At 50.5% G+C, this 25,820-nt stretch overlaps 7 protein-coding genes across 7 annotated transcripts; 5 read left to right on the plus strand and 2 right to left on the minus strand.

Annotated features, from left to right (window-relative positions):
- Positions 1-60: 60 nt before the first annotated feature.
- N7515_002301 (uncharacterized protein) lies at positions 61-10,155 on the minus strand (the record flags this gene model as incomplete). Its single annotated transcript, XM_056663045.1, has 14 exons — positions 61-771; positions 821-1,191; positions 1,246-2,365; positions 2,425-2,908; positions 2,974-3,668; positions 3,727-4,449; positions 4,576-6,633; positions 6,713-7,147; positions 7,214-7,956; positions 8,029-8,625; positions 8,683-9,026; positions 9,102-9,410; positions 9,533-10,004; positions 10,095-10,155. The coding sequence occupies 14 exons, from the start codon at positions 10,153-10,155 to the stop codon at positions 61-63; spliced, it is 9,123 nt and encodes a 3,040-aa protein (XP_056525158.1).
- A 2,482-nt stretch (positions 10,156-12,637) lies between these two features.
- On the plus strand, positions 12,638-15,182 carry N7515_002302 (class I SAM-dependent methyltransferase; the record flags this gene model as incomplete). Its single annotated transcript, XM_056663046.1, has 3 exons — positions 12,638-13,012; positions 13,090-13,329; positions 13,386-15,182. The coding sequence occupies 3 exons, from the start codon at positions 12,638-12,640 to the stop codon at positions 15,180-15,182; spliced, it is 2,412 nt and encodes an 803-aa protein (XP_056525159.1).
- A 1,520-nt stretch (positions 15,183-16,702) lies between these two features.
- Positions 16,703-18,391, plus strand: N7515_002303 (MDR family MFS transporter; the record flags this gene model as incomplete). The annotated part of the gene is made up of 1 exon (XM_056663047.1): positions 16,703-18,391. The coding sequence occupies one exon, from the start codon at positions 16,703-16,705 to the stop codon at positions 18,389-18,391; it is 1,689 nt and encodes a 562-aa protein (XP_056525160.1).
- Positions 18,392-18,893: 502 nt separating this feature from the next.
- N7515_002304 (uncharacterized protein) lies at positions 18,894-20,059 on the plus strand (the record flags this gene model as incomplete). Its single annotated transcript, XM_056663048.1, has 3 exons — positions 18,894-18,969; positions 19,022-19,300; positions 19,383-20,059. 3 exons carry the CDS (start codon positions 18,894-18,896, stop codon positions 20,057-20,059), a joined length of 1,032 nt encoding a protein of 343 aa, XP_056525161.1.
- A 104-nt stretch (positions 20,060-20,163) lies between these two features.
- On the minus strand, positions 20,164-21,120 carry N7515_002305 (pyrroline-5-carboxylate reductase family protein; the record flags this gene model as incomplete). The annotated part of the gene is made up of 2 exons (XM_056663049.1): positions 20,164-21,029; positions 21,078-21,120. 2 exons carry the CDS (start codon positions 21,118-21,120, stop codon positions 20,164-20,166), a joined length of 909 nt encoding a protein of 302 aa, XP_056525162.1.
- An 802-nt stretch (positions 21,121-21,922) lies between these two features.
- On the plus strand, positions 21,923-22,589 carry N7515_002306 (FAD-dependent oxidoreductase; the record flags this gene model as incomplete). The annotated part of the gene is made up of 2 exons (XM_056663050.1): positions 21,923-22,072; positions 22,158-22,589. 2 exons carry the CDS (start codon positions 21,923-21,925, stop codon positions 22,587-22,589), a joined length of 582 nt encoding a protein of 193 aa, XP_056525163.1.
- A 1,578-nt stretch (positions 22,590-24,167) lies between these two features.
- Positions 24,168-24,877, plus strand: N7515_002307 (nuclear transport factor 2 family protein; the record flags this gene model as incomplete). Its single annotated transcript, XM_056663051.1, has 2 exons — positions 24,168-24,247; positions 24,484-24,877. The coding sequence occupies 2 exons, from the start codon at positions 24,168-24,170 to the stop codon at positions 24,875-24,877; spliced, it is 474 nt and encodes a 157-aa protein (XP_056525164.1).
- Between the last annotated feature and the right edge of the window lie 943 nt (positions 24,878-25,820).

Consider the following 25,820-nt stretch of genomic DNA (forward strand, 5'->3'; position numbering starts at 1 on the left):
ATGTTCTCAAAATCTCCACTATCATCAAAGTGGCCTTCAAAGTGGCCTCCATAAACACTATCAAGTGAAGTCGGCATACACCGCCGTTTCAAACTCGCTAGTCAACTCCTCGAATCGGGCATCCGCCTGGGAAATAACCTGCGTAAATGTTGCAGCCGCAATACCCTTAGCCCGGTCGATCCACCAGAACAGATTGGGCCGCCCAGCCCACTGCAGTGTACCAGCAGAGCGCTTGCCCGGGATGGCATCCATGTACAGCGGGCCGCCTAGCGCCATCTCAATACGACCAGCATCCATGTCAACCGTAGAACGGAGCGACGCACGAAGCGGGCCGGTTAGCAGCTCCTGAAGATCACTTGAGCCGACTGTCTGCGGCTTGAAGATCTCGTCGATGCTGGTCTTGGAAAGAATCGATCCGCCGTCCGCGAGCACCATGCCAAGGAACTTCGTCCAGTCGAGCGGTGTGGACCACAGCCCGTGGCCGCCGCAGTCGTGCTTGGCTGGGATGTGCGAGAGCCAGGCGCCGCGTTCCAGGCCGTGGTCTTCTGTGCGCTCGTACAACGCGACCAGGCGGTCCATCATTCCTGGGTGCAGCTCGGGGTGGAAGGTTGTCGAGGTCATGCCTAGTGGCTCCCAGATGTTGGTCCGCATGAACTCCTCGAGGGTGGTGTTGTTAATTCGTGCGATGGCCTCGCCGGCCCAGTCGGGGCCGGAACCGTACATCCAGCCCTCTCCTGGCTCAAAGAGGAGTGGGAAGGTTTTCATAACTTCCTGAGGGTATATTAGATTTGTACCGAATTGTGTGGTTGATAGAACTTACAAAGTCGTTGTCAAAGACGCTGTTTGTTTTGCCATTCTGTCTCGCCCATCTCGCCAGCGGCGGGCTGGAATGATAGCCACAGCCGCTTTGGTGGCTCATCAGTAGCCGAAGAGTGATGGTCTTAGTCCGGGGCTTAATCAAGCATCGACCCTCAGTATCAACACCGTTGAGAACCGGGAGAGCACACAGATCTGGCAGGATTGGGGCAACGTCATCATCGAGGGAGATCTGTCCTCGCTCGACACAGATCATGACTGCGACAGTCGTCATAAGCTTGGAGAGAGAAGCCATCCCGTACACAGCGTCAAAGTCAACTTTGGTGGTGGACTCCTGCGACAGTGTCCCCTCGCACAGTCGGTAAAGTTGCTCACCTATCGTCTTTGTTAGTGATCACCTTGTCTGAGGTGGAACTCGTGTCTACGTACCCTGAGTGTTGATGACAGAGCAAACATATGAATGCATGACCGGCTTTGGATCAGCAATTGCTCTTCTGACTGACTGAGAAAATTTCTCCATCCGAATGTGAGGCGAGGCACCATTCAGGCCATTCACGTCATGTACGCCATTCGAACCATTTACACCGTTGGAGCCATTCAGGCCATTGCTCTCAGATTTTTCACTGGCCTTCTCATGAGCTTTGCCATTCAAGCCATTTGTCACAGGCGCAGTTTCTGCAACTGCAGCCCTCGCCTTCGCGAGTGTATCAAAGATAGTCCCTGCCAGACTCTTGGGCGAGCATGAGGGAGCTAGGAGCTGCAAGAATGACATTCCCACGCCGAATTTCTGGCTCAACCAATGAATCAGCTCACTGCCGGACATACTATCGAGTCCAAAGTGCGAGAAAGGACGACTGATATCAATATCCTCAATGGGGATAAACATCAACTTGGCCAGCCGCTTTGCAACAGCGTCCGCCAGTACGATAACGGCCTTATCACGGTCATCGGGAATGTCGGATATCAGCAGGTCATCACCGGTGGCATCGGTTACCACACCGCCAATGTTGCCAGCAGCTTTGCGTGACTCGAGAGTCGTGACAAGTAGTGCTGAGCGGCGATCTTGCTCTATGCGCGTGACCTGTACCATGCTGAGGTCGTGCTTGGAGTACTCGACACCAGTGAGAATGTGTCCCTGCGTGAGACTATCAAAGTGCTTTGACTCTTGTTGCGGGTGCGTGAAACGGTTGAAGTGTCTGATGAACTCCGACTCCTCGGCCTCGATCAGTCCAGACCGCAACAAATTCTCGGCATACTCGGGCTTGCGATTCAGCGTGCCCACGCCTTTGATTGGGCCTAGTGAGATTGTGGCTGCTGGAAGGCCGTCGCGGATGCGTTGCCGGGCTAGGTTGTCCAACACGGCATTGGATGCTGCATAGTTTGACTGTGAGATATGACCGACGTATGTGACTGTCGAGCTAGTCATGAAGAAGAAGTCGAGGTTGGCGTTGGCCTTTATGGTGGTATTGTGGAGGTTCAACGCGCCGTTCACTTTGGGGCGAACAGCAGTGTTGAATTGCTCCAAAGTCATGGTTTCAAAGAAGGCATCCTTGATGATACGTCAGACTCGGAGACGAGAGATGAGGATTTTGCATGAGTTGAACTTACCTGTAGCACCATAGCTGCGTGCACAACTCCCTTGAGCGGTCCCATTGAGATGGCCTGAGCCACAGCTCGCTCGACATCCTCTATCTTGGCCACGTCTCCCTGAATTGTGACTACATTCACACCATTCTCCCGTGCTCGCTTGACGAAGTGAGCAATCTCGGGCTTGTCCTCGCTCGACCTCCCCAGGAAGACGAGATTCCTGGCTCCATGCTCGATCAGAGCGTCAGCCATGCTGTGACCCAGCCCGCCGTGACATCCTGCAAGCACATAGCTGTTGCTGGCGTTGATGCCCCGAGGCCGAAGGGCACCCTTCATTGTGACCTTGTTTGAGGTTGGACCATAAGTCAGTACAACCTTACCAATGTGTTGTCCTTGACCGAAGTAGCGGAGAGCCTTCTCCATCTCGGTGATGTGGAATGTGCTGTCCAATCGAATTGGCTCGATCTTTCCTTCCCGGAGGAGCTTCATCGTGTCGGACAAAAGCCTATTCCAATATTAGCAAGCCTATACATGGCAGACAAAAACCAGGGCAATTCGGGGCTCTCATACCGCTCTGCAATTCTTGGTTTCTCCTCCAGCACATAGTTGAGATCAAAGGAGAAGAAGCCAAGGCTCCGGTCGAAGGCATGTAATCCCATGCTTCCCTTATCTAGGACGTTTCCACGTCCAACGTCAATGAGCCTTCCACACGGTGCCAGGCATTTCAAGGTTTCGTGGAATCCAGGACCAGAGATAGTTGAGAGGACGACGTCAACGCCGCGGCCTCGTGTCTGTTTCAGTAGTTCGTCCTTGAACTCCAGCTTTCGAGACCAGAAGATATGATCATCGGCGATGCCACACTCAGAGATGAGATAGTCTTTCTTTCGTTGTGTTCCTACTGTGGCATAGATCTCAGCTCCCACATACTTGGCATACTGAATAGCAGCAAGTCCCAAACCGCCAGTGGCAGCCTGGATCAACACTGTTTCGTCAGCCTCTAGGTGCGCAAGGTACTCTAACGCATAGATTGCCGTGCCATGTGCTATGCCAACGGCAGCCATCTTCACGAGATCAGCATCATCGTCGAGCTTCAAGCACTTCTGTACTGGGCTGCGAAGGAAGGTGTCATAGAATCCGCGTTCCAGGCAGATAACTTTGTCGCCAGGTTGGAGATGGGTGACGTTCTCTCCTACCCGAGAGATAATACCAGTGCTCTCATTGCTGGACTTGACACTCTCAAAGTTGCCCATTGCAATGACATAGTCCTGTGATGGATAGATCAGCACATTTGCTTGTATGGTCTGTTTTGACACATGCACAAACCTTCATATTCAACCCCACAGCCTTCACCTCAATCTCAACCTCATCGGGACCAAGCACAATGTCACACGTTGGTTTCTCTCGGAAATACACAGTATCCAAAAGACCCGGGGTCTCTAGTGCCAACTGGACATTACCGGTAGTTGGGAAATCTTGCTCAGTTCTCCCTTCTCCAGTGTCAAGCGTGAACTCTTCGTTCAGCTCCATGTCGGGCACAACGCGACTAATATGGATGACACCATCCTTGAGCATGAAGTCTGTCTCACACGTCGCTCTGTTTGCGGAGGTAGCAACCGTGGTCCATACGTTGACGATAGTCTTAGCAAGATCGACCGTTTTGGCGGCATTCGTATCGTCGACATCAAGAGTCGCGAATTTGAGGTTGCGTGTCGAATTCTCGTTCATAAGCACGGTGTTGATACCATGGGCCATTGCTAGCAGCGGATTACCGCCGACAGTCAAGTCGCCTCCTGTAACCCATAGTATGCTTGACGCAGACGAAACGAGCCTCTTTAAGCCGTTGAACTGTTCTGATCGCATGTTTGAGAGCACGGAGGTTTGTACTTCCTCGAGTACGATATACGTCATATCGCTGTCGCCGATATGCTCCATCGAAGGCATTGATTCAAGAGACCAGTGTGCGATAGGGACCTCGGTGAAAGTCTGGCATGCGAGAACCCCATCCTCAATGGCTCGTGCCAACTCATATTGGGCCGTTGAATGAATCTGTAATCGCCTTGTCAGAACACAGTATGCAAGGAATCATGGCGAAAATACGGAAAAGGAAAATAAGGTGAGAGCACGCCACAGGCGTAAAAAGAAACATAGCCAAAGGAAAGACAGAGTACTCACAATAGCAACGCGGGAAATGCCTGCTGCCACATTTCCGTTCGAATGTTCGCCAACACTGCTGGCGACCATTACACTCTCCAACGCCAGTGGTTCGGGGAAGTCAGTCAAAACCATGTCAAGACCCGTGAACCCAGATATCTTAAGCTGCTGCTCCCACGAAGGAAGGGTGCGGAAGGGCCCCAACGGACGGTCAGCATCAAGATCATCGAGACATTCCCAGAAACTGGGCAAGGTGCCGAACGCAAACTGCACAGGGGTAAGACTGCCTGTTTGCGTGATTTCCAGCATCACAAGCTTACCACCTGGCTTGAGCAGGCGACTACAATTCCGAAGCAGTTGATCTGTATTCCCTGGAGCATGCATCACATTCGACGCAAGAATTAGATCATACTCGCCGAGATCGAAGCCCTGCTCAGCGGCATCCACCGACAAATCGAATGTCTTGTAGATCATAGGCGGATACGCGCTGAACAGCTCTTCGGCCTTCTCGAAAAACGCCGGCGAGATATCGGTGAAGGTGTAGTCATGATATCGTTTGGCATGATGGCCAGGCGTGTCACGATCATATGCATTGAGCACATCCAGAGCAATGCTAGTGCAGCTACCTGTGCCGGCGCCAACCTCCAGCACACGCATCGTCGGGTTCTTATGTGCCAAGATGTCGACTACAGATGCCAGGTTCTTCCGTGCCGCATCGTGGATGGACCCGTCTGCGTACACGCGAGCGAGAATCTCTGCTTTCACGGCCAGGTCGATGCCAGCCACTGTGCCGTTGAGGATCTCAATCATGTTCTTGTAGACTATGGCGTTGAACTCGAGCTGCGGGAAGTCTTCTGGCAACTCGGAGAGAAGCTGTGCGATACGCTGCTCTCGCTGCTGGGGATCTAGAGTCGTGGCATTTTCTTCACAAAGGATCATGCGTCCAGCTGCTGCTTCGGCCTTCACGTGGGACATCCAGTTGTAGAATCCGAGCACCCACTTTAGCGACGGGTCTGTTGGGAGATCATCCGGCTGCACCATGTCCAGGGCACCACAGATGTACAGAACTGTCACTGTCTCAAGCCGCGTTCGGATATTGTAGACCTCATCGAGGTAGGCTGCCCCAGAGACCGAGTGGAAATCGCTGTGGTACAGACTGTGAGCGCCGTCTGTATCCAGGAATGCTATGTCCGGCTTCCACTGTAGGCGGTAGTAAGGCTCGCGCGCGTTTTCTTTGTTCATTTTCTCTTGGCTTCCTTGGTTCTCAAATTGCCGCCATTTGACATTGCGCGCTGCGATGATCTCAAAGCCGCTATCCGTGGTTAGGGTTGAGTGGGATCCACCGCTGCGGGCACCCTCAGTCCAGGCAACACTGTCGATGACCCCTGTCTGGTTCTTCGCCCATGAAGACGGGCTAATCGTCATCTCTTCGATAAAGACGGGGATTTGGGTAGCTGCCTCTTGGTCCGCACGGCTGGTGTATACCGAAGCTACCCGTCCCTGGAGTACGGCGTCGATAGTCAGAGGGTGAATCGCATACCGAGACTCATACTGTGTGGTCTTTTCCGCTGTTTTGAGGATAGGAGCTTTGGCGCGAGCACGGGAAGCATGAGGCAGTACTTCGATCTCGTCGATAACTCGGAAGAGAGGACCGAAGTCGAAGCCTCGATACTTCAGTCGCTCATACCACACATCTTTGCCAAAGGTCTGCTCAAAGACGGGCTCTTCGGTCTCATTGTTGAAGGGGACTCTCTCTGTCTTTTTCCCGTTTGTCAATTCGAACGATACTATGCCTTGGGCATGCTCAATCCACCGGTCGTCCGCCACGGAACAGATCTTGAACTCGAATCTGTTGGATGAGATGGAGGCATCTGTGGGACGTAAATTGATCATGACATCTGCGGTGCCACTAGCCGGAAGAATAAGAGCCGCTTTGATCGTCACGGTCTGAAGACGGAATCTCGCATCCTCGAAGTCAAATGGTGGACCATCAAGCGTGGTATCTTCAGCAAACTGGGCTGCCGCTTCCACGGCCATGGCAAGATATGCCGCACCAGGTACAATGATGGCACTTCCAATCTAAATCAAGGCCATATTAATAAGCATTTTGGTCCGGAAACTTGCAGATTGTTTCAGATTGGACAAGGTGTAGTCTTACCACATGGTCTTTGATCCAGGGCACATCATCCAGGCGAAGATAATTTCTCCAAATGGGCTCCATACGATTCCCTCCCGGCAGCCGACTGCCAATCAGGTCATGACGTGGGTGGGTAGCGAATTTGTAGTCCTGAGTAGAGCGATTGACAATCAAGGGCTGCGGAGTCTCGTGGTTCCACGGGTACTTTGGAAGATCAAGAATGATCTTGTTTGGACGATAGGAGGTATGACCATTGACATGAAGGAGATTGAGTGGGTAGCCTTTGATGAACAGGCTTGTTGCAAGCTGCATCATGTCATCTTCGGCGTCATGTCCGCGCTCAAGTGTCTGGTCGTATGTCACCTTTGGAGCAATCCCCAGACTCACGTTCCAGATATTTGCAACCTCGGGCGATGCAATAATCTGCCGAATGGGACCCTTGAGGGAACTATGAGGCTGTGAATGTGTTAGCTAGAGAGCACCAACTGGTGAAGTCGATAAAAGATAGACATAATAACTTACGCCTATCTCAATAAGGCAATCAACGTGGCGGGCCTCGGGGCCAAACTTCAGACCCAGAAGATGTTTCATAGCAGGATCAAAAAGAACGGGACTTTCCAAGTTCTTTTGCCAGTAGCTTCCATCAATATCCCCAGGCTCTAGCTGAGCCAGAGTCACGGAAGAAACCATCACTGGTCGTGGCTCGTTGTCATCAATAAGGGCCACGGCGCCATTGGTATGGCGAGCCGTAGCTTCGAAAATAGCCTCGCTGTAACCTGATCCCACCTCTTTCATGCTCGGGGAATGGTAAGCCTTTCCACCAGTTGGGAGTTTCTTGCAAAGAATTGAACGCTGTTTCAAAATTTTGTGCAAAGCATCCATGGGCTCTGTTTTACCGCTCAGCGTGACACTCTCGGGCGAGTTGATACAGGCAACAGCAGCATCGGCAGACGAAATGCCCCTCTCGACAAGAACCTTCTCTGCCTCACTTGCACTAAGTGCAACTGCCATCATAGTTCCCGGAGCCTGTGTGAGGGCGGCATGTACACCCCTCAGATAGGCTGCTATTATGGCGTCTTCTGCAGTGATTAATTTGGCCGCATATGCGGCAGCGAGCTCACCAGACGAGTGACCAATGGTAGCTTCGGGCTTCACCCCCCAATCGCGGAGTAAATTGACAATCGCAATTTGGATAGCGGTGCAGATAGGTTGGGAGAAGGAGACTTCGCCAATCTTGCTCGTCTCGGCGGGCTCCAGCAGGATTTCTGTGAGGAATGTCTCAGCACCAGTACATGTCACAGAGTACACTAACAGAGGAGAGCATTATACAAACGTACCTTTCAACGACCACGTTGGTCGCTGTTTCAAGCGTGAAAGAGCCAGGTCAAGCTTTTTGAAAGTTTGGCGCACAGATGGGTAGCAGTCCAACAGCTGTCGGCCCATCTCGGCCCACTGAGCACCTTGTCCGGTGAAGACGAAGGCTACTGTTGGGACGCTGTTATTTGTACGACCGGTAACTGGGTCTCCAATCTTCAACGTCTTGCCGCTGCTGATCTCCACTGGGATCATGGCCCGGTGGGAGAACCGTGTTCGGCGGGCAATCATGGTATACAGAAGCTCATGGATATCGTGGGTCTGCTTGCCCAACACTTGAATTAAATCTTCCAATCTTTTGCGCATGGAATGATCGTCATGCCCTGTAACCGGCAGCAGAAACTTCTTCTGAAGTATTGTGCTGTATGGGTCGACTTCAGGAGTTGCATTAGACGGGTTAGAGAAGCCGATGCTCTTGAAATACTCATCAACGCCATCAATGACAACGTGTCCGTTGGCACCGCCATAGCCAGATGAGTTAACTGAAGAACGCTTCTTTTTGCCTTCTGGCCAGGGTGTGTTCTTGGTAACCACAGCTAGGGCGCCTCCTTTGAGATCCACTGTGATAACACGCCTATCAGTTTAAGCCAAATCTGGTCGCACAAATGGATACTCACAAGCGGGATTTAGTTTCTTCACACCGATAGTGCCAGGGATAACTCCGTTTTCCATCGCTAGCACCACCTTCATGATGCTTGTGATTGCCGAGCAGGCCTCTCCGTGACCGACCTGCGGCTTGGTCGACCCAATGCATAGTGGATCGTGCCATTCACGATGGCTTCCAAACACATTGCCAATAGCGGTTGTCTCGATAGGGTCTCCTGCGGGAGTTCCTGTTCCGTGGCACTCCACATAGCCGACTGAATTATAGTCGAGAGGACCTGAATGCTCATAAGCCTTACGGATAGACAGTTCTTGAGCGAGGGCACTGGGGAGAGTAATGCCATTGTTTTTGCCGTTCCTGTATGCGAGTCGGATTAGGTGCCAAGCCCCGCGAGAATGACAGATACCGTTCAATAAAGATCAGGTGACTTACGCAGTCAAGGATGACCCTCGAATGACACCACGGATAGGATCACCGTCCCGAATCGCATCTGACACACGCTTCAAGTACAGAACGTTGATGGCTTCTCCGCGAGAGTAACCGTCTGCGGATGCATCGAATGCATGACACTGCGCAGTAGGAGAAAGGGCGCCAATCTGACCAATGGCAAAATGATACTCAAGGGTGAGAATCAAGTTAACTCCGCCGACGAAGGCAGCGGGAACTTCACCATTGCGGAGAGCTTGTACTGCAAAGTGTAGTGCATACAGTGTTGAAGAACATGCTGTGTCCATGGTAACGCTGGATTAAATGTGTCAGTTTGGACAGTCCAATTTCCGGCGACTCAATCTTCAGAGGAAAAGTCAAGAGTCATGATGCCCACCAATCCACCAAAAGCAAATACCAAGGAAAAGGAAACAGACCTGGGTCCGTGGAGGTTATACATGTAGCTCACACGGTTACTGACTGTCGTTCTACCCATCCCCAAAACAGCCATGCCCTCAATCCTCTCGGGCTCCTTGAATGCCAGTGTCTCATAGTCGCTGGCAAAGTTGCCCACATACACACCAGTCATGGTACCAGAGACATCCTCGAGTGTGATGCCTCCAGATTCAAGACACTCAAAGCAGCACTCGAGTAGCTGACGCTGCTGGGGATCGAGGCACAGAGTATCCGAGGCAGACATGCCAAAGAAGCCGGCGTCAAAGTGTTCAAGGTCATTTGCAATGCAGTAACCCTCCTTGTATCGTATGTTTCCGGGTCGTCCTTTTTGCGGATTGTAGAAGGCATCGGCATTGAACCGGTTACTTGGGAAAGGGCCACGTGCGAGCTTTTGGCTCATCAAAAGATCCCAGAAGGACTTGGGATCCTGAACATCACCGGGAAGTCGGCATGCTAATAGAGCACGGGTCAGGGTTAGTCAGGTGCAGGGCTGCGACTGATAATCAGGGGTGGAAGAGAAGGAGCGGGGGTCACGAGAAAAACGCAGCGTGAATGACTTGCCCATTCCAACAATGGCAATCCCCTCATCTTGGAGATCGCTCATTTTTGCGATCTGAAATAATAATAAAAGCGTCAAAGGCTAAGTAAGGATGGGAGGGACTGAAATGGAAGTAAAAGATCAGACTAAGGTTATCAAACACTGAGCAACAGGTAGAGATGAGAACAACAAGTAAATATTGAATATTACTCTTTATATCTTGTAGACATACGATGCCTTTGGGAAGGACATCTGACATCTCTATAGCCCCCAAAAGGATCATGTACTCCATTCCGGGTATGTATCCAATCATGCTTGCACATAGACCATGGTCTAGGTATGCATTTGCCATATCCAGTGGCTCTCCGGCATCGACATGTAATCTTAGTAGCTTGCCTAGGGGTCAATATGGATCAAACCTTCGATAGGCCAATCTAATGCACCTCCTCACACGGTCTGGTGAGATCGAAAGAGGCTCATTCTGTCGTATTGGGAGATACGGTCCCGGCATGAAAGGCGACATTACATTATCCGCATTAGGGCTTCTGATGCAAGAGTAACAAGACCGAGTCAGCCTTGGGGTCCACCGCGGATCTCAAAGGTTGCTATCGACATGTCCCGCTAAACTTTCAACTTACTGACCCGAATGGAGCAGAGAGGAATCAGCCTCGGACACGGTGATATGCGGATCTACGCTCTCCTGTGAGCGATTGTAGTAAGGCCAAAGCTACACCATACCAAGTCCAATGGTGTGGAGTAGTCTTCTATTGGACGGGCTATCATGTCCTGGGTAAAGGTTGTGAGTTCGCGAGTCTCCAGAGGCTCCGTGGGCTCCTTGGCCTGTGTCTATACCCAGACAGACCCCAAGAATTATACCCCGCCATTGCTTCAAATCCGAATCCCGGAAAACGACAAACATCAATCTGTAAATAGAACGGGGGAACATCCAGTACCTGAGTTACTATACTTCGTCGCACCTATAACGAAGTATATCCCTCATTTAAATGATCCTTCACTACAACAAGCCACATAGATGCAGATAAGATCATAAGGTTATGTGGCTAAGGGCACATTCTCCAGGGCTGCCTTGCATATGCATGATGCATGTCAGAAATGAAAGATCATTGGTGAGCTGCAGGGGCCGGAGACTGCATCTTATTCTTACATGATGCCGGCGCGGAAAACACCTGCGCCAAGATCCTACCTTTCAATTAGTACTACACCTTTGTGCAGGCTTGGATATGCACACCCGGATCCTGCATGGGAATAGGAAACGGAGACCGGGGAAAGCTGCATCAACATAAGCGCTAAAAAAGACCAAGAACCGCCTTGAAGTTACCCGGAGAATTGTAAATGGCACGTTGCATGTTGCTAACAGAATTACCAATCAAAAACCCAATCAAAGCATTGAAACAGCAGCGATAGGAAGCAAGTCCAGTGTGGAAGCAAATATAGGAATTAGCATACGTAGAATGGGATATGCCCTTAGTAGACGGGTGATCATAAACGGAACCAGACGGTGACGACTGCGAGTGAGTGCACATATGTGTACGTAGTATCTCTGTTCTAAGTCATCAGCTGAACTCACTTGAGCCTTGCTGTACCTGAAGAAGAAGGTCTAGTTCTACTAGGTTCAGGAAACCTATCGCGCAGGCTCTGGGAATTGAGGCTGAAATCCATTCGGCAATGCAACCGTGGGCAAAAGTTGGCAAGATTTTGAGTTGTAGAAAATGCCTCTCTGGGCTATAGGTTTTTCGCAAAGCAGGGAGATTCTCCTCGTCTTCCCAGAGGAAATCCTCCCACCCTGGAGTCACGTTAGTCATTACGAGGTGATGAAAGCCCTTAACCTCGCGAAGGGTATTGCGCATAGCCTCCTCAAACTCTGGCAGTGTTCTGAACCGATCTGCGGAATCACAGTCCTCGATGAGACGCTCGAGGGAGTTAAGGGAATAGTAGGCATAGGCGGCGTGGCAATCGCAAGTGGACAGAAGCGAGAGGTAAATTAGTAGGGAACGCGGGGTTGAAGGAATTGTGTAGGGAAGGAGCGCGTTACAACTAAGCATGCCATGCGTAGATAGCAGATTTGGAAGGAGTTGAATGTTGATTGTTGATCCAGGCGCGAAGATAGCGGCCACCTAGGGTCAAATGCGCTAAAATTACTTTGGCAGAAAACGATACGTCATAGAGCGGTGTCAAAAGCGGTATGGAGATGTTCCTAAACAGGGAATTAGTGGGGAGATTTTAGTGCATTTGACCCTGGCCGCTATCTTCGCATCCGGGTCACTCGTTCACTCGTTCTCAATCCACTTGACGTTGCTAGTCTAGTACACAAGGTTTGGAATTTGTATTACATTTGCACAAATGTTGATACGGGTAATACTGGCTAGGCGCTCCTCCGTAGCACTTTGCTACCCATTCCCAACCGCAAATTTGCGGCCATGGTTTGCTTCAGCTTACCTATATTACGGAGAATTCCCAAATAGCTCCAGAGTCTCTCTTCTAAGACTCTTCTTACCTTCATAATTATCTTCAGAAATGAGAGAGTATCATGGCTTCTCCTGGTGGTAACATGTTTCATCTTGACCTTGACTTCAGAACAACCTTTACTGGATTCAGTGCAGTTGCCCTGAGCGGACTGCTAGTCTCCAGACTCTTGTCCAAGCGTAGGGCCAAAACCGACGAGGGCCCGGGCTTTCTCAGGTCTTTCTTGCTCTTCTTCTACTCTTGTTTCATCAAGCCACACAACGGTGGCAACAAAAGAACCCAGCAAGATGCCCTCGAAAGCTTCTATAAGACGCAAGCTGGAGCTTACGATGCAACCAGAAAGATCCTCCTTCAAGGCAGGGAGGACATGCTCGCGCTCATTGTGGCACAGTTGAAGGCTAAGACTAAAGACCACAAGAAGGGCAAAATCTGGGTTGACGTGAGTGGTCTAACATCCGGAGATTCAGTCCTGGACCATTTGTTGATCTGCCGATCCTCGACTTACGCGATTTATAGATTGGCGGTGGAACGGGATGGAATATCGAAGCCATGTCTGCCTTTGTCAATGTCCCTGAGTTCTTCTCGAGTGTGTATCTGGTTGATTTCTCCCCATCCCTTTGTGAAGTTGCCCGACGACGCTTCCGGCGCCTTGGTTGGAAGAATGTCAAGGTGGTTTGTCAAGATGCGAGCAAGTTTCGTCTCGAGGATCATAGCTGTGCGGATCTCATCACTATGTCTTACAGCCTGTCCATGATTGTGAGTGTAAGGACGATACGCTATCAAGGCATCAAATTAACAGTCTATACGCGCAGCCTGATTATCACTCGGTCATCGAATCACTCATTTCGCTGGTCTCTCCAGACGGACTGATAGGGGCCATTGATTTTTACGCGCAGTCCAGGGTGGACTTTTCTTTTAGGAACTACACTGGTGGATTAGTCGGACGTCATGTCAATTGGTTCCTGAGAACATTCTGGCGCGCCTGGTTCGACCTCGACCGAGTAGGCCTCGAGGGCAGTCGCCGAGACTATCTCGAGTACAAATTTGGTACAGTGCTCAACATCAATACCCGGAACTACTCTCTCGGCCGCATTCCGTATTACATATGGATTGGGCGTCATAGGAAACACTTCTTGCGCACGAGTCTTGCCCATGAGGAAACTATTGCTATTGCCACACAGCCACCTTACAGACAGGATAACACCTCATCTGGCGCGGTGAAGAGACTTACACCAAAGAACCGCCCCAAAGCTTTCAAGGCGGCGATTCAGAACATTTCTGCAAACATTCCACTGCCCTCGTTCTTTTACCAGAACCACCACTGGCGTATCTACTACGATGACCAGCTTCCAAAACATACTCAATTCAACAATGAGTACATCTATGCCTTTACCTGGGAAGACGCGCGAGTAGATGAGCATTTACTTAACCTCGGAACAGAAGACGTGGTTTTAGCCATCACCAGCGCTGGCGATAACATACTCTCCTACGCGACCAAGAGCCCAGCTAAAATTCACGCCGTCGATCTCAATCCCGCGCAAAACCACCTCCTCGAGCTGAAGGTAGCGTCGTACACTGCCTTGCCTTATGAGGACTTCTGGAGACTCTTCGGCGAGGGCAAACACTCTGATTTCCGCGCACTGTTGCTCACTGAGCTATCTCCGCACCTGTCCAGTCGAGCATTTCAATACTGGTTCAATAACATACATGTCTTCTCTGATACCAATGGCCGCGGTCTGTATGATACCGGAGGTTCGCGCCATGCTATTCGCGCCATTCGCTGGATCTCACGCATATTCGGATGCCGTCCTGCCTTCCGGGATTTTCTCACCTCGCAAACACTGAAGGAGCAACGCGATATCTGGGCCAACAGGATCCGACCAGTCATGCTCTCAACACTCGTGTGCCGATTCGTTGTCAGCCAAGAGAGTTTCCTTTGGACCGCTCTTGGCGTCCCCAAGAATCAGCTCGCAATGATCGAGAGCGACCACGCCGAGAGCGAGGCAGTCAATGGCCCCAACCCGACTGACAGAAAAACCCGCTCTCATGCAATTTGGAGATACATGGTCAACACTCTCGATCCAGTCGCCGAGCAGACGCATATCGGTGTGGATAATCCCTACTATCACGTATGCATGACAGGCGCCTACACCCGCAGTTGTCACCCGGATTACCTGTCCGAAGAGGCCCACGCCAAGCTCTCCCGTCCAGGAGCTCTAGATGCTCTGCGCATCCACACGGGCGAGGTGGATGAGGTGCTCAACGAGATGGCCCCTGACTCGCTGACAGTCGTCGTTGTCATGGACAGTATGGACTGGTTCGACCCTGGCGCCAAAGCTGCAGCCTGTCAGATTTCCAAATTACGCCGCGCCCTCAAGATGGGTGGTCGCGTCTTGCTGCGCTCATCAGCACTAGTTCCTTGGTATATCAAGACGTTCGAGGCCTACGGCTTTTCTCCGAAGCAGGTTGGCGCCCGCAGCAGTGGGGTATGCATTGACCGCGTCAACATGTATGCATCTTGTTGGATCTGCACGAAGCTGGAGCACTTCACTGTGGAGACTGTTGGAGAGTCGAACATCGCGGGATTCTCTCTCGATGTCTCTGGTTGAGGTACACGTAATTTATTGCAACCTGGGCGGTACTGCATGATACCGCTAGCGTCTCGGCGCGTTGCCGAGACGGCCCGTCTACCTAGTGGATGTTACGGTGGGACCTTTATTCAATCTCATTCAGCCATGGATGAGCTTTGATAGCGGAGGAAAGGATTTGTTATCTGCTATTACAGTGTAGATTGGTACCTCTCATTTATCAATCCATTACTTCCATATCATCATCCCAATACACTGTACAAGCTTGGATCGAGACCGAACACGGAACCATATGAACGATACTACCTACACAGTAGTACAACCATCATCGTCCTATCAATTCAATTAAAATCAATAATTTGCAGGCGTACCTTCTACATGTACATACATAGGTCGTGGAATCGTCCTGCCATGTGCAGGCGCAGGGTAACATGCAGCATTGAGTCAATATCCGCAGTTGAGACAATTTCCATTACAGCTACCTAGCGCAATTGCTGGCCGCAGGCTCAGCTGAGTCCAATCCTGGAGGCTCTCCGGGATTTCCTCCGTCTGGATCTAGGTAAAGATAAGGACAATGTCAGTATCACAGACAGCAGCGGACTTCAAATGCCAGTCGTTTTCAGAAGGCAATAAGGCAATGCGTCGCGTTAGCTCGCCAGTTGGCCAGAACTAGCCAGTTGACTCAATGGTCAGATGGCAAGAAGGCATTGTGTCCCGTTAGCTCGCCAGTTATCCCGAAGATCTACCGTCAAGAGTCTGCGTCTGCTGACGTAGTCTACATGTACATAGGTCGTTGAATTCTTCCTCTACGTGCAGGCGCAGCTCATTCGACATGCAGCATTGAGTTAATATCCGCAGCTGGGACAACTTCTATTACAGCTAGCGCAGCCTATGTAGATAAATTGTATACATAAAGCTGGGCGCCTAGTAATATCGGAGACTTTCGATTGATCATTTGCCTTTCTTTGGTCTGAAACCCTCCGTAGACATCAAAAGTACGGTCCGTTGACAAATAACCCCCAATTTTATCATCTTACTGGGGGCCAAATACAGCGTAGAAGACATTCAAGTCTTGGCCGTAAATGGTGCCAGTCTTGAGAGCGCTACTCCGGATATGTGCCTCCAATAACGGATTCGCAGATGTACATCCAAGACCCTTGGCGCAGTCGCATGCCTAGCAGGGACAAATAAGCTGACCGCAGCAGAGGAGATTTTGATCTTACGGTTATCAGACCATTCCGTAGCAAGAACGTGGAATTCATCTCCGCACAGTAGTTACATTGTGGCTTTCAGCCACAAGATCCGTTATTAGCGCCGTAGCCCGTAACTAGCGGGAGTGGATCTTGATGATTGTCCTTCTTGGCAGGTGCTGACGGCTGATCGCCTTGGAAATGCGGAGGGCGGATAGCTCTAACCTTATTAGGGGAAGATCGACCCGGATACCGGATTTCGGAGCGGGATTCGGGATTGAAGTGTGAGCTGCCCTAATGTTGCTGTGATACCACGTCCACCGAGATCCCATGGCAGGAACAGCTCTTTCAATGAGGGATGAATCACCACCAACAGATGCAGCTGGACAACAGTCTCTTCAGACACTGCCAGAACAGCAACAGGAGCACGATGCATCAGCGCTACCTGATGCAAACACCATCACTCCGAAGAAGACATGGCGCTTTTGGGCCGTGTTCCCAGCACTATGCGTGACGACCTTTCTCTCGGCCCTCGATACGTCCATTCTCTCGACGGCGCTTCCAACCATTGCACTCGATATCGACGCCGGCGAGCTGTACATGTGGATTACAAACTCATATATCCTGTCATCGACGGTTGTCCTCCCGCTATTTGGCCAGACTGCAAATATATTCGGTCGGCGATGGATGTTGATTATCTCGGTCGTCATATTTGCCCTGGGTAGTGGCATGGCGGGCGGTGCAAATAACACGGGTCTCCTCATCGCAGGACGGACAATCCAAGGCATCGGCGGCGGCGGTATCAACACGCTCGTTGACATCGTGATATGTGACTTGGTTCCCCTGCGCCAGCGAGGCAAGTATGTTGCGCTCATGGCAGCCGTGTGGGCAGTTGGAACGGTCATCGGCCCGGTTCTGGGCGGCGCGTTCGCCCAGTACATATCCTGGCGTTGGGTCTTCTATATCAACCTGCCGCTTTGCGCTGCGTCACTTGTCCTCTTAGTGCTATTTCTTCGTGTTACACACCCTCCCGGCAGTGGTACAGCATGGCAGCAGCTCAAGCGTGTGGATCTGGTCGGGAATGCTATTCTCACGACTGCAGTCATCTCGATCTTGCTCGCGCTAACTTGGGCGGGGACGCTGTACGCCTGGTCTTCGTGGCGGGTGCTTCTACCACTCATCCTGGGGCTTGCAGGACTGTTTCTCTTCTACTGTCATCAGGTCTCACGGTTCTGTGCTGAGCCCTCGATTCCAATCCAGCTCTTCTCGAGCGCTACAGGGATGTGCGCCCTGTGGATAGCTTTCCTTCAGTCTGTCCTGCTGTACTGGGTCGGGTATTTCCTGCCCGTTTACTTCCAGGCTATACGTAGCGCCACTGCTACAGAATCCGGGCTGTACGTCCTCCCCATCACTGCGGCAATTGCGCCATTCGGCATCATCACCGGAGTCCTCATCGCCATCACGGGCAAATACCGGATCTTCCACTTTGTAGGGTATGTTTTTCTCACGATCGCCAGCGGTCTTTTCTCCCTACTGGATGAGAATTCGCCCGCCCGTGACTGGGCCGGCTTTCAAATAATCTTCGGTGCAGGCTCGGGGATGATCTTCTCCAGCACTTTACCTCCGATCCAGGCCGCGTTGCCCGAATCCGATGTGGCTACTGCAACATCTACCTGGGCATTTATGCGCAGCTTTGGGTGTATTTGGGGCATTGTTCTCCCGACCACTATTTTCAACGCGCGGGTCCAGGAGCTGCTATATCGCGTCAGTGATGTATCTTTGCGCGGGAAGCTTGCGAATGGTGGTGCATATGCCATGGCTAGCGAAGGGCTGACACGGACTTTGAGTGATGCTCCGAAGCTTTTGGCGGAAGTTCTTAGTGTTTACCAGGATAGTTTGCGGTGGGTTTGGTGGATTTCGATCCCTTTCGGGGGGATCGGACTGCTTCTCTGCGTACCCATCAAGCAGCTGGAGCTCGCCAAGGACTTGCACACTGAATTTGGCTTATCGGAGACCAGCACGAGAGCACAAGAGCGGTGAAGTGGATGGATGTGTTGTGTCTGTGTGACGGACTTCCGCAAGCCCAACATTGTCATTGGGCCCAGAACACCAACCAAAAGCCTAAATTCATGCATACAGTACATAACTACGGTCTTGGTGTTCATAAACTTGCTGCTAACTTTTTTTACGCATGTTCTAGTCTGTAAGAGTGAAGAAAAAGGTGGGAGGACTGGCTGCACTGGCATCAGCTTTGCGGCTGAGAACACCCCGGGGCCCGGGAGAACCTGGGAAACTTCGGGCTACAGCCTACATCATCATCCACGGGCGTTCTTAGTGGGTCAGCAGAGAGTGATCTGGCCAGCCATAACGAGAAACCTTACAAACGAAGCAACTCTGAACGACAGCTTTCCTTACGTCCGTAGAAGTCGACCGGTTCTGACGGACTTAATGGAGATGCTGACATCCGCCAAGGCTTCCCAGCCACTTAAAGGGGCCTCGCCCTCGCCCGTTAGTCCGACAACAACCAAGCAAATAAGCAAATATGGTGTCCCTCGAAACAGTACAGAAGAGCAACTCTGCTCTGAAGGGGTATGGCCCTAATCTGGTGGCAGTTTTCGGTAGGCCAAGATGTTTCTCTGCAAACCCGGGCGGATGCTCACATATCTCTAGTCGGCGGCACCAGCGGCATTGGAGAGTCTACCGCCCGTGCTTTTGTGAGCTCAGCTGTATCGCCGCGCGTTTACCTCGTGGGACGAAGTGAAACACGAGCTTCCAAGATCATCGAGGATCTCCGCGCCCTGAACCCCGATGGGCATATTAGTTTCATCAAAGGCGACGTGTCGCGTCTGCAGGAGGTAGACCAGGCCTGCAAGACAATTCAAGCAAAGGAGGAAAAGGTCAATTTACTTGTCCTGAGCGCTGGAGTATTGACTGTGAAGGGACGTGATGGTGCGTATTTTCACTTATATTCGCCGCCCTGTCGGGGGATGTTGTACCGTGCCAATTCAACACACTAACCTAAGGATAACAGAGACCGACGAAGGCTTAGACAAGAAACTCAGTCTTCATTATTACTCGCGCATGCGGTTCCTATACAACCTATTGCCCCAATTAACAAAAGCTGCCAACGCCGAAGATGCCGCCCCTGGCAAACAGAGAAATCTGTCGACTGTCCTCTCAGTTCTTGATGCCCGCGGCAACTCATCCTTAATTCTGAATGACTTGTCCTTGAAGGACAATTACACTCTGCGCAACTGCGCCAACCATGCAATTACCATGACGTCGCTGTCTATGGAGGAGCTTGCCGCTGCGTATCCCTCGACATCCTTTGTTCATGCATATCCGGGTATCGTCAAAACGAGTCTGGTGCGCGATCGTGGCTTTTTGATGAAGACTGCAATGAACGCCATGATGGTGTTGCTCACTCCATTCACTGTTCCACTTGAGGAGTGCGGACAGAGGCATCTGTATGCCGCGACCAATCCTAGCTTCTCGCCTAGGGGCTTGGACGGCGGTGATGCCGCGATTGGTTCCGATGGGGTTCGCGGTTCTGGTGCCTACTTGGTTGGATCAGACTCAGCGACCCTCCCTGATCAGAAGGTTTTGCAGGGTTATCGTGAGGACGGAACCAGGGGTGTGGTCTGGAAACATACTCTTGATATCTTCAAGAGCATTTGTGGTGATCAGGGTAGTGATACCCAGGCTTGATGAAGTAATGTTGATGAATTGTATAGTTATATCCGCTAACTTAGTCGAATCATAGTGTCTAATAAATGCCTAATAACAATGACAGTCTCACATATCCTATTTCATCAATGCCTGGTATCATTAACATGCTCCGTCGTCTCCATCAACCGCGCCAAAGTAACCGCCTCCCTCAACGCCCGCCCAACATGACCCCGCACACCAGCCTCCTCCATAACCATCAAGCCGCCAATCGTACATCCCTCCGGCGAAGTCCCCTGATCCTTCAGCAGCGCCGGATGAACCCCACTCTGCAACATCGTCGCAGTCCCCTGCATCGACTGAAAAATCATAGTATGCGCCAAATCCCTCGGCAGCCCAACCGCCACCGCAGCATCAATCATCGCATCACAAATAACAGCAAAGAAAGCCGGCGTCGAGCCCCCAACAGCCGTAGTCGCATTCATCAGTCTCGGCTCAACATGCACAACCTTCCCAATCTGCTCAAAAATCCACGTCGTGACCTCTAGATACTTTCCCGGCAACGCAAGCTCGGAGGTCTCGATTGCCGTCAATGACTGGGAAACCTGTGCCGCAATATTGGGCAGTGTGCGCACGACCCAGGCCCGGCCGGCGACGTTGTTGGCTGTTGTGGGACTGCCGTAGAGTGTGGTTTCGAGCTTCTGTCTTGTCCAGCCCGCTGCGATGCTGATGAGGAGTTTTCCGGATAGTGCTTCGCGTAGACCTGGTTGGCGTAGGACGGATTCTATATCGGCCGGGTCGGGGCCTAGGATTATGACATCTGCGTATTGGACGGCTTCGACGTTGTTGTTACGGACTACGCCTATGTTGCCCTCTGTGCCGAAGCGGGTGGTTATTCGGTTTGCTGAGCTTTCACTGCGCACGCAGGCGATGACACTGTTGAATACGCGATGGTTGGGCTTTTTTGCTGGTGCGTTGGCTAGACCGTCTAGGATGGCGATGCCCAGGTTTCCTTGGGGGTTTTAGTTGATATCGTTTGCTTATGAGGTTGTACACTTACCACATCCAAGGATGCAGAGGGTTGCGTTCTCAATCTCGGCCATATTGTAATTGAATCAAGTTCAAAGCTGTATGTTAACTTGACTTCGGATAGACTCATAGACCCAAAGAAGCAGAGAAAAGTTGTCTTTTGAAGCACATCGGCAGCCATCCCGGAGAATTGGCCTGTACCCCGCTTGTCGGCGCTTAAAGTCTGTCGCAGTTTGTCGTGACTCGTGAGGCAAGGCTATTAGGTATTTCTAGGTACCTAGGAGTCCACTGATATTTGATAAAATTTGTTACTCAGAGGTTTCCGCGATTTCCGCCGTAGGGGGCTAAGGGTGCACTCCTGTACCTACCACCTATGCCCGGTCTGTCGGGCTCGACCTATATATTGATCGAACTTTCAACCTGGAGGCCGCTGCATCACTATTTATACCACCTAGCCTTTATTACTATATATGCACGCAACCGTGGAGAATACCTTCCAGTAGACAGTAGTCCTAAAACTGCATGTGAGATTGGGACATAACCAAGGAGCTGTTATAGACAGTTAGACAGGAGTAGAACTGGTGGAACTGGAGAAAACCCGTGATCGGGCGACCAAGCCGATGATCGGCTACGGCACCGTAATCGGCACTCGCATCAAAATTTCCCCTCACGGCCTCCTCACGATCTCCTCACGACTATCTTCGATGCGGGCTTCTTTCAACAAAACAGGCCAAAGCACGATTTCCATAAATAGTTCTCCAACTTCGCAAAACATGACGCTATTTGGAACGCGCTTTCCCGCGGGGGAGCAAGGATACTACTATATCATCCCATTAACAGGCACATGAACGAACTCGACGTGTTATCTCTCTCATTATGGTCGTTTCCACATCTGATGCCATTATCATCATCGGCGCAGGCGCTCTCGCACTTTCTACTGCATTACATCTCTCCCAACAAGGCTATACCAATGTTTCGGTATTCGCCAAGGAGCAACATATTCCATCTGGGAACTTGACACCTGTAGTGTACCCTAGAAGCACCGTTTTCTTGACCGATAACAAAAAAAAGGGTGTGACATAATTGCTAATCGCTTTAGTGTTAATCACAGATATACCATGCAGCACAAGCCTCCGGCGTGCAATTCTTTCTGGGCCAACCAGTCGACGGAATAATCTACGTTAGCACATTGACCGGAAAAAAGAACGCCGGCATTCGCACAAGGAATGCCCAATTCCATTCCTCTTCGACGGTCATTATCGAAGCCGGGGCTGGTGATGGTAGTTCACGGTCTGGAATTGGCTATGCGTCCGACTCCTTGGCTACCCCCCTTTCTTGGTATTCTAATACCTCGGACTCCTTGATTGGATACTGGCCACAAGAGGCTTCTTCGGTGATACTGTTGCCACGGATTTCAGGAAAGGACTCTCGGATATCGACCACACCTTCTGTTTTGAGTCTTTTGCAAGCAACGAGTGGACAAAATGCGGTGGAGGCGGCGAAATTGGTACAGATTGTACCTCCGACATTATCGAGGTTATAGAGGGGGCTGTTCAAGGGATAAACTATAGAAGAGAAGAATCAGTCACGAATTGGAATACTTAACATCCTCCAAGCTCCTATTCCTCAGTGATAAGACTGGTCATTTCGATCTACGGGTCACCTTAAACAAAAGTATTCAAACGCCATATCATACTATCGAGTGGAGACCTCACTGGCGACGAGGGTTATCAACCCGTTCAGGGCGAGCTAGTTTAGGAGCTCCTGGAATCAACACAGGCCACCCAAGACAAGGACGACAAAGACCCATTGCAAAAGCCTCGGTGATACGAAGAACGGGACGAGGATGGGGGCAGGGTTCTTGTCTCTCACGTGTTCTGGCTTCCTTACAGCGCTCAAGCCACACTGCTTCTGTGTGTCCACAGCCACTGATACCACAATGGCCGCGGTACCATTTGTATCGCAGTTTGCACATTGTAGGCTCTCTCTGTTGGATTTGCTTGGTTTGGACCTTTTGGGTAATGGGGAAACTAGCAGCTAGGGCAGGATGTGGGTGGTACTGGGGTGGACCGTGGAGAAGCTGGTATTTGTAGAGATCCATGTAATAGATTGTTGGATATACTGAATGAAGAGTGTTTCTTTGATGATAAGGTATGTATATGCCTGGTCCAGGATAAAGAAAGCTATGTTTGGTGCAAGCAAAATTGAGCACAATGGACACATTTATTCTTTGTTCTATGCATGAGCGAATTTCGACGCTTCTATCTGTAGGTATCAGACCCCGAAAGGGTAAGATATACCTATAATATAATAATTCTATGAAGCGTCATGATCGGTCAGCTCATAGAACACCTCGAGCAGTTTTGGTCGGCTCTTCTCACGAATGGATCTCTACGGTTTCTTTCCAGTGTACACTCTGGCTGTTTATACGGGCCCTGCCGTATGTCCGCAAAGAGCATCTGTCGGGAACGTAGGCATTCAGTACCTTTTAAGTCTCATGGATATAGTAAGATACATGTCTTCTTAGGGTACTAGATCAAAGCTAGGTAAGGTAGCAAGCTTAGGTTGAGATGAAATATATGTTTGAATATTGGTCAGTTGGCAAGTCAGTGATGGATACATATTCCAACACATCATGAGTGGCTATACTTGGTACCTACTCCGTACATAGGTTAAAGCTAGTCACTACATTACAGCAAATTAGGTAGCGGGTCACAGCTGGAGAGAATATCGAATATTTTCGTGCTTTACCTTTTTCCCTGTTAATGAGAACCAGATAAGCGTACGTCCTGTCTGGCCATGTGTGACATCCACTTGCTATAATTCAAGACTTGATTGCCAAGTCATTTGATGAGCTTGGCTAAGAACAAGCTTCAATACTTCGATGTTTGTTTGATTGATAGATCTCGTTTTCTCTTCTTTCTTTCCCCTTTTTTCAGGCCTTCACATAGTCACGAGAACGCTCGTTTGTAGTGACCTCATGTCGTACAACCTTACGTCAATGACTCAAGCGACTTCACCTCAGACCAAAACTTCGTAAGCATTTATTCATGCCATGATCTTACCTTAACCATTGCATCTTAACTCTCACACAAACTCGTGTCTATGCCACAATCTCATCATGGCTAACCTCAAACCACCCTTTACACAGGAGACTGCGCAACAAAAGGTCAAAGCAGCGCAGGACATGTGGAACACACAGTAAGTCTCGGTTGATCATGGCTGGCCCTGAACAATCCCATGTGGTCCACACAAGGGCGTCGGGGGTATTTTACCCCTTGCATTCCTGCAACCCTGTGTTTCCGCTGTTTTCTTGTTTTAGCGGAGCGCCCTGCGAACATGCGAGCATACCTCCCAAGTTTTAATTTCTGGTCTGGTCGCTATTCGACCTCCAAGATATGACGTCGCCTTTTTTTATCGCTCTGACTAGGTACCAGAGACCCCACCCAAGTCGCTCGGGGATACACCGCAACGTGTATCTGGCGTAATCGAGACACCTTCTTAACGGGGGCAGAGGCCATCGTCGCATTCCTGACTGCCAAATGGAAGCGTGAGCGGAATTACCGACTCCGCAAGGAACTCTTTGCTTTCCAGGATGATCGCATCGCTGTACAGTTTTGGTATGAGTGCCAGGATGCAGAGAATGAGATGCGTTGGAAGCGATGTTATGGACTAGAAGATTGGACTTTCGATCGGGAGACAGGGAAGATGCGCAAGCGGATGATGAGTGGGAATGATGTTTTAATCGGCCCTGACGGGAATGGTGAGGGGCGATGGTTTACAGATGGGGTGGATGTCAATGATGTGCCTATCAGTGAGCAGCATTGGTGATACTAAAAGTGTTATGCAAGTATCCTGGAGATCAACTCCGTACAAATTGTATACAGAGGTGACAGCTTGATGTCTTGGCAGTCTGTGCAGCAGCCTTATCCAAATGCCCTTAGATTTCACAATGTAAAAGAAATTAAGAGATCAGGTATCGTGGAATGTCCACTATCAACCCCTGCCAAACAAACTATTAATGAGGTCGTAGTCCTGGGTGTTGTTTTGTTTTGATCCCCCTTTCTTGGGAGAATGCCCATCTCCCGTCGATAGCCATTGATGTACGCCGTAGAATAACTTCAAAATATTGGGGACGGGTGGATACATCTGATATTGAAAGAACTAGAACAACCCTAGTGAGGGACCTAGTGAGAGAAATCGTAGAGTTGTGAATAGCATCGAAACCACTCATATAGGAAACACATGACGAGGAGCAAACACTACGTAGGAGTACTTGGGTATACATTCTCGAACATACAAACCACTATGTAGGTCTATGTACATTGTGGTAGTAGAATCTGTGGTGGAGTTGATGTAGCCCGTGACATTCCTCCCGAGAAAGAAGGAATCCCACTCATTCCACGCCAGCCGAAGCATGTGAGCCAACCTCTTTGTCTTTGTGAATATTGACATCTTCATCTTCTTCTCTTCGTTTGGTCGTCAGCCTCGATTCGTGTTTTCGTGATATTCGTTTACTTCGACCTCGATGATGTGGTGTTGAACAGTTCTTGTCCCTCATTCGTTTACTATTCACCAGAAACACCTGGAGCCGATCTTTACAGCCAGCTTCTTTTCGTTGATACTCCACGGGAGTGTTCCCTTTTTGATGTTTTGCATTTAACCTAATCTCTTGTGCGTGTGGGACTGATATCTATGTTGACGAAGAGCTAATCAGAGTATAGATTCTCGTCTAATACCCTATCACTCATTTAACCAACACACGAACAGAATA

The sequence above is a fragment of the Penicillium bovifimosum genome (genome assembly GCF_028826915.1).
Source record: "Penicillium bovifimosum strain IBT 22155 chromosome Unknown utg000002l_segment0_segment0, whole genome shotgun sequence".
NCBI classification, from domain to species: domain Eukaryota; kingdom Fungi; phylum Ascomycota; class Eurotiomycetes; order Eurotiales; family Aspergillaceae; genus Penicillium; species Penicillium bovifimosum.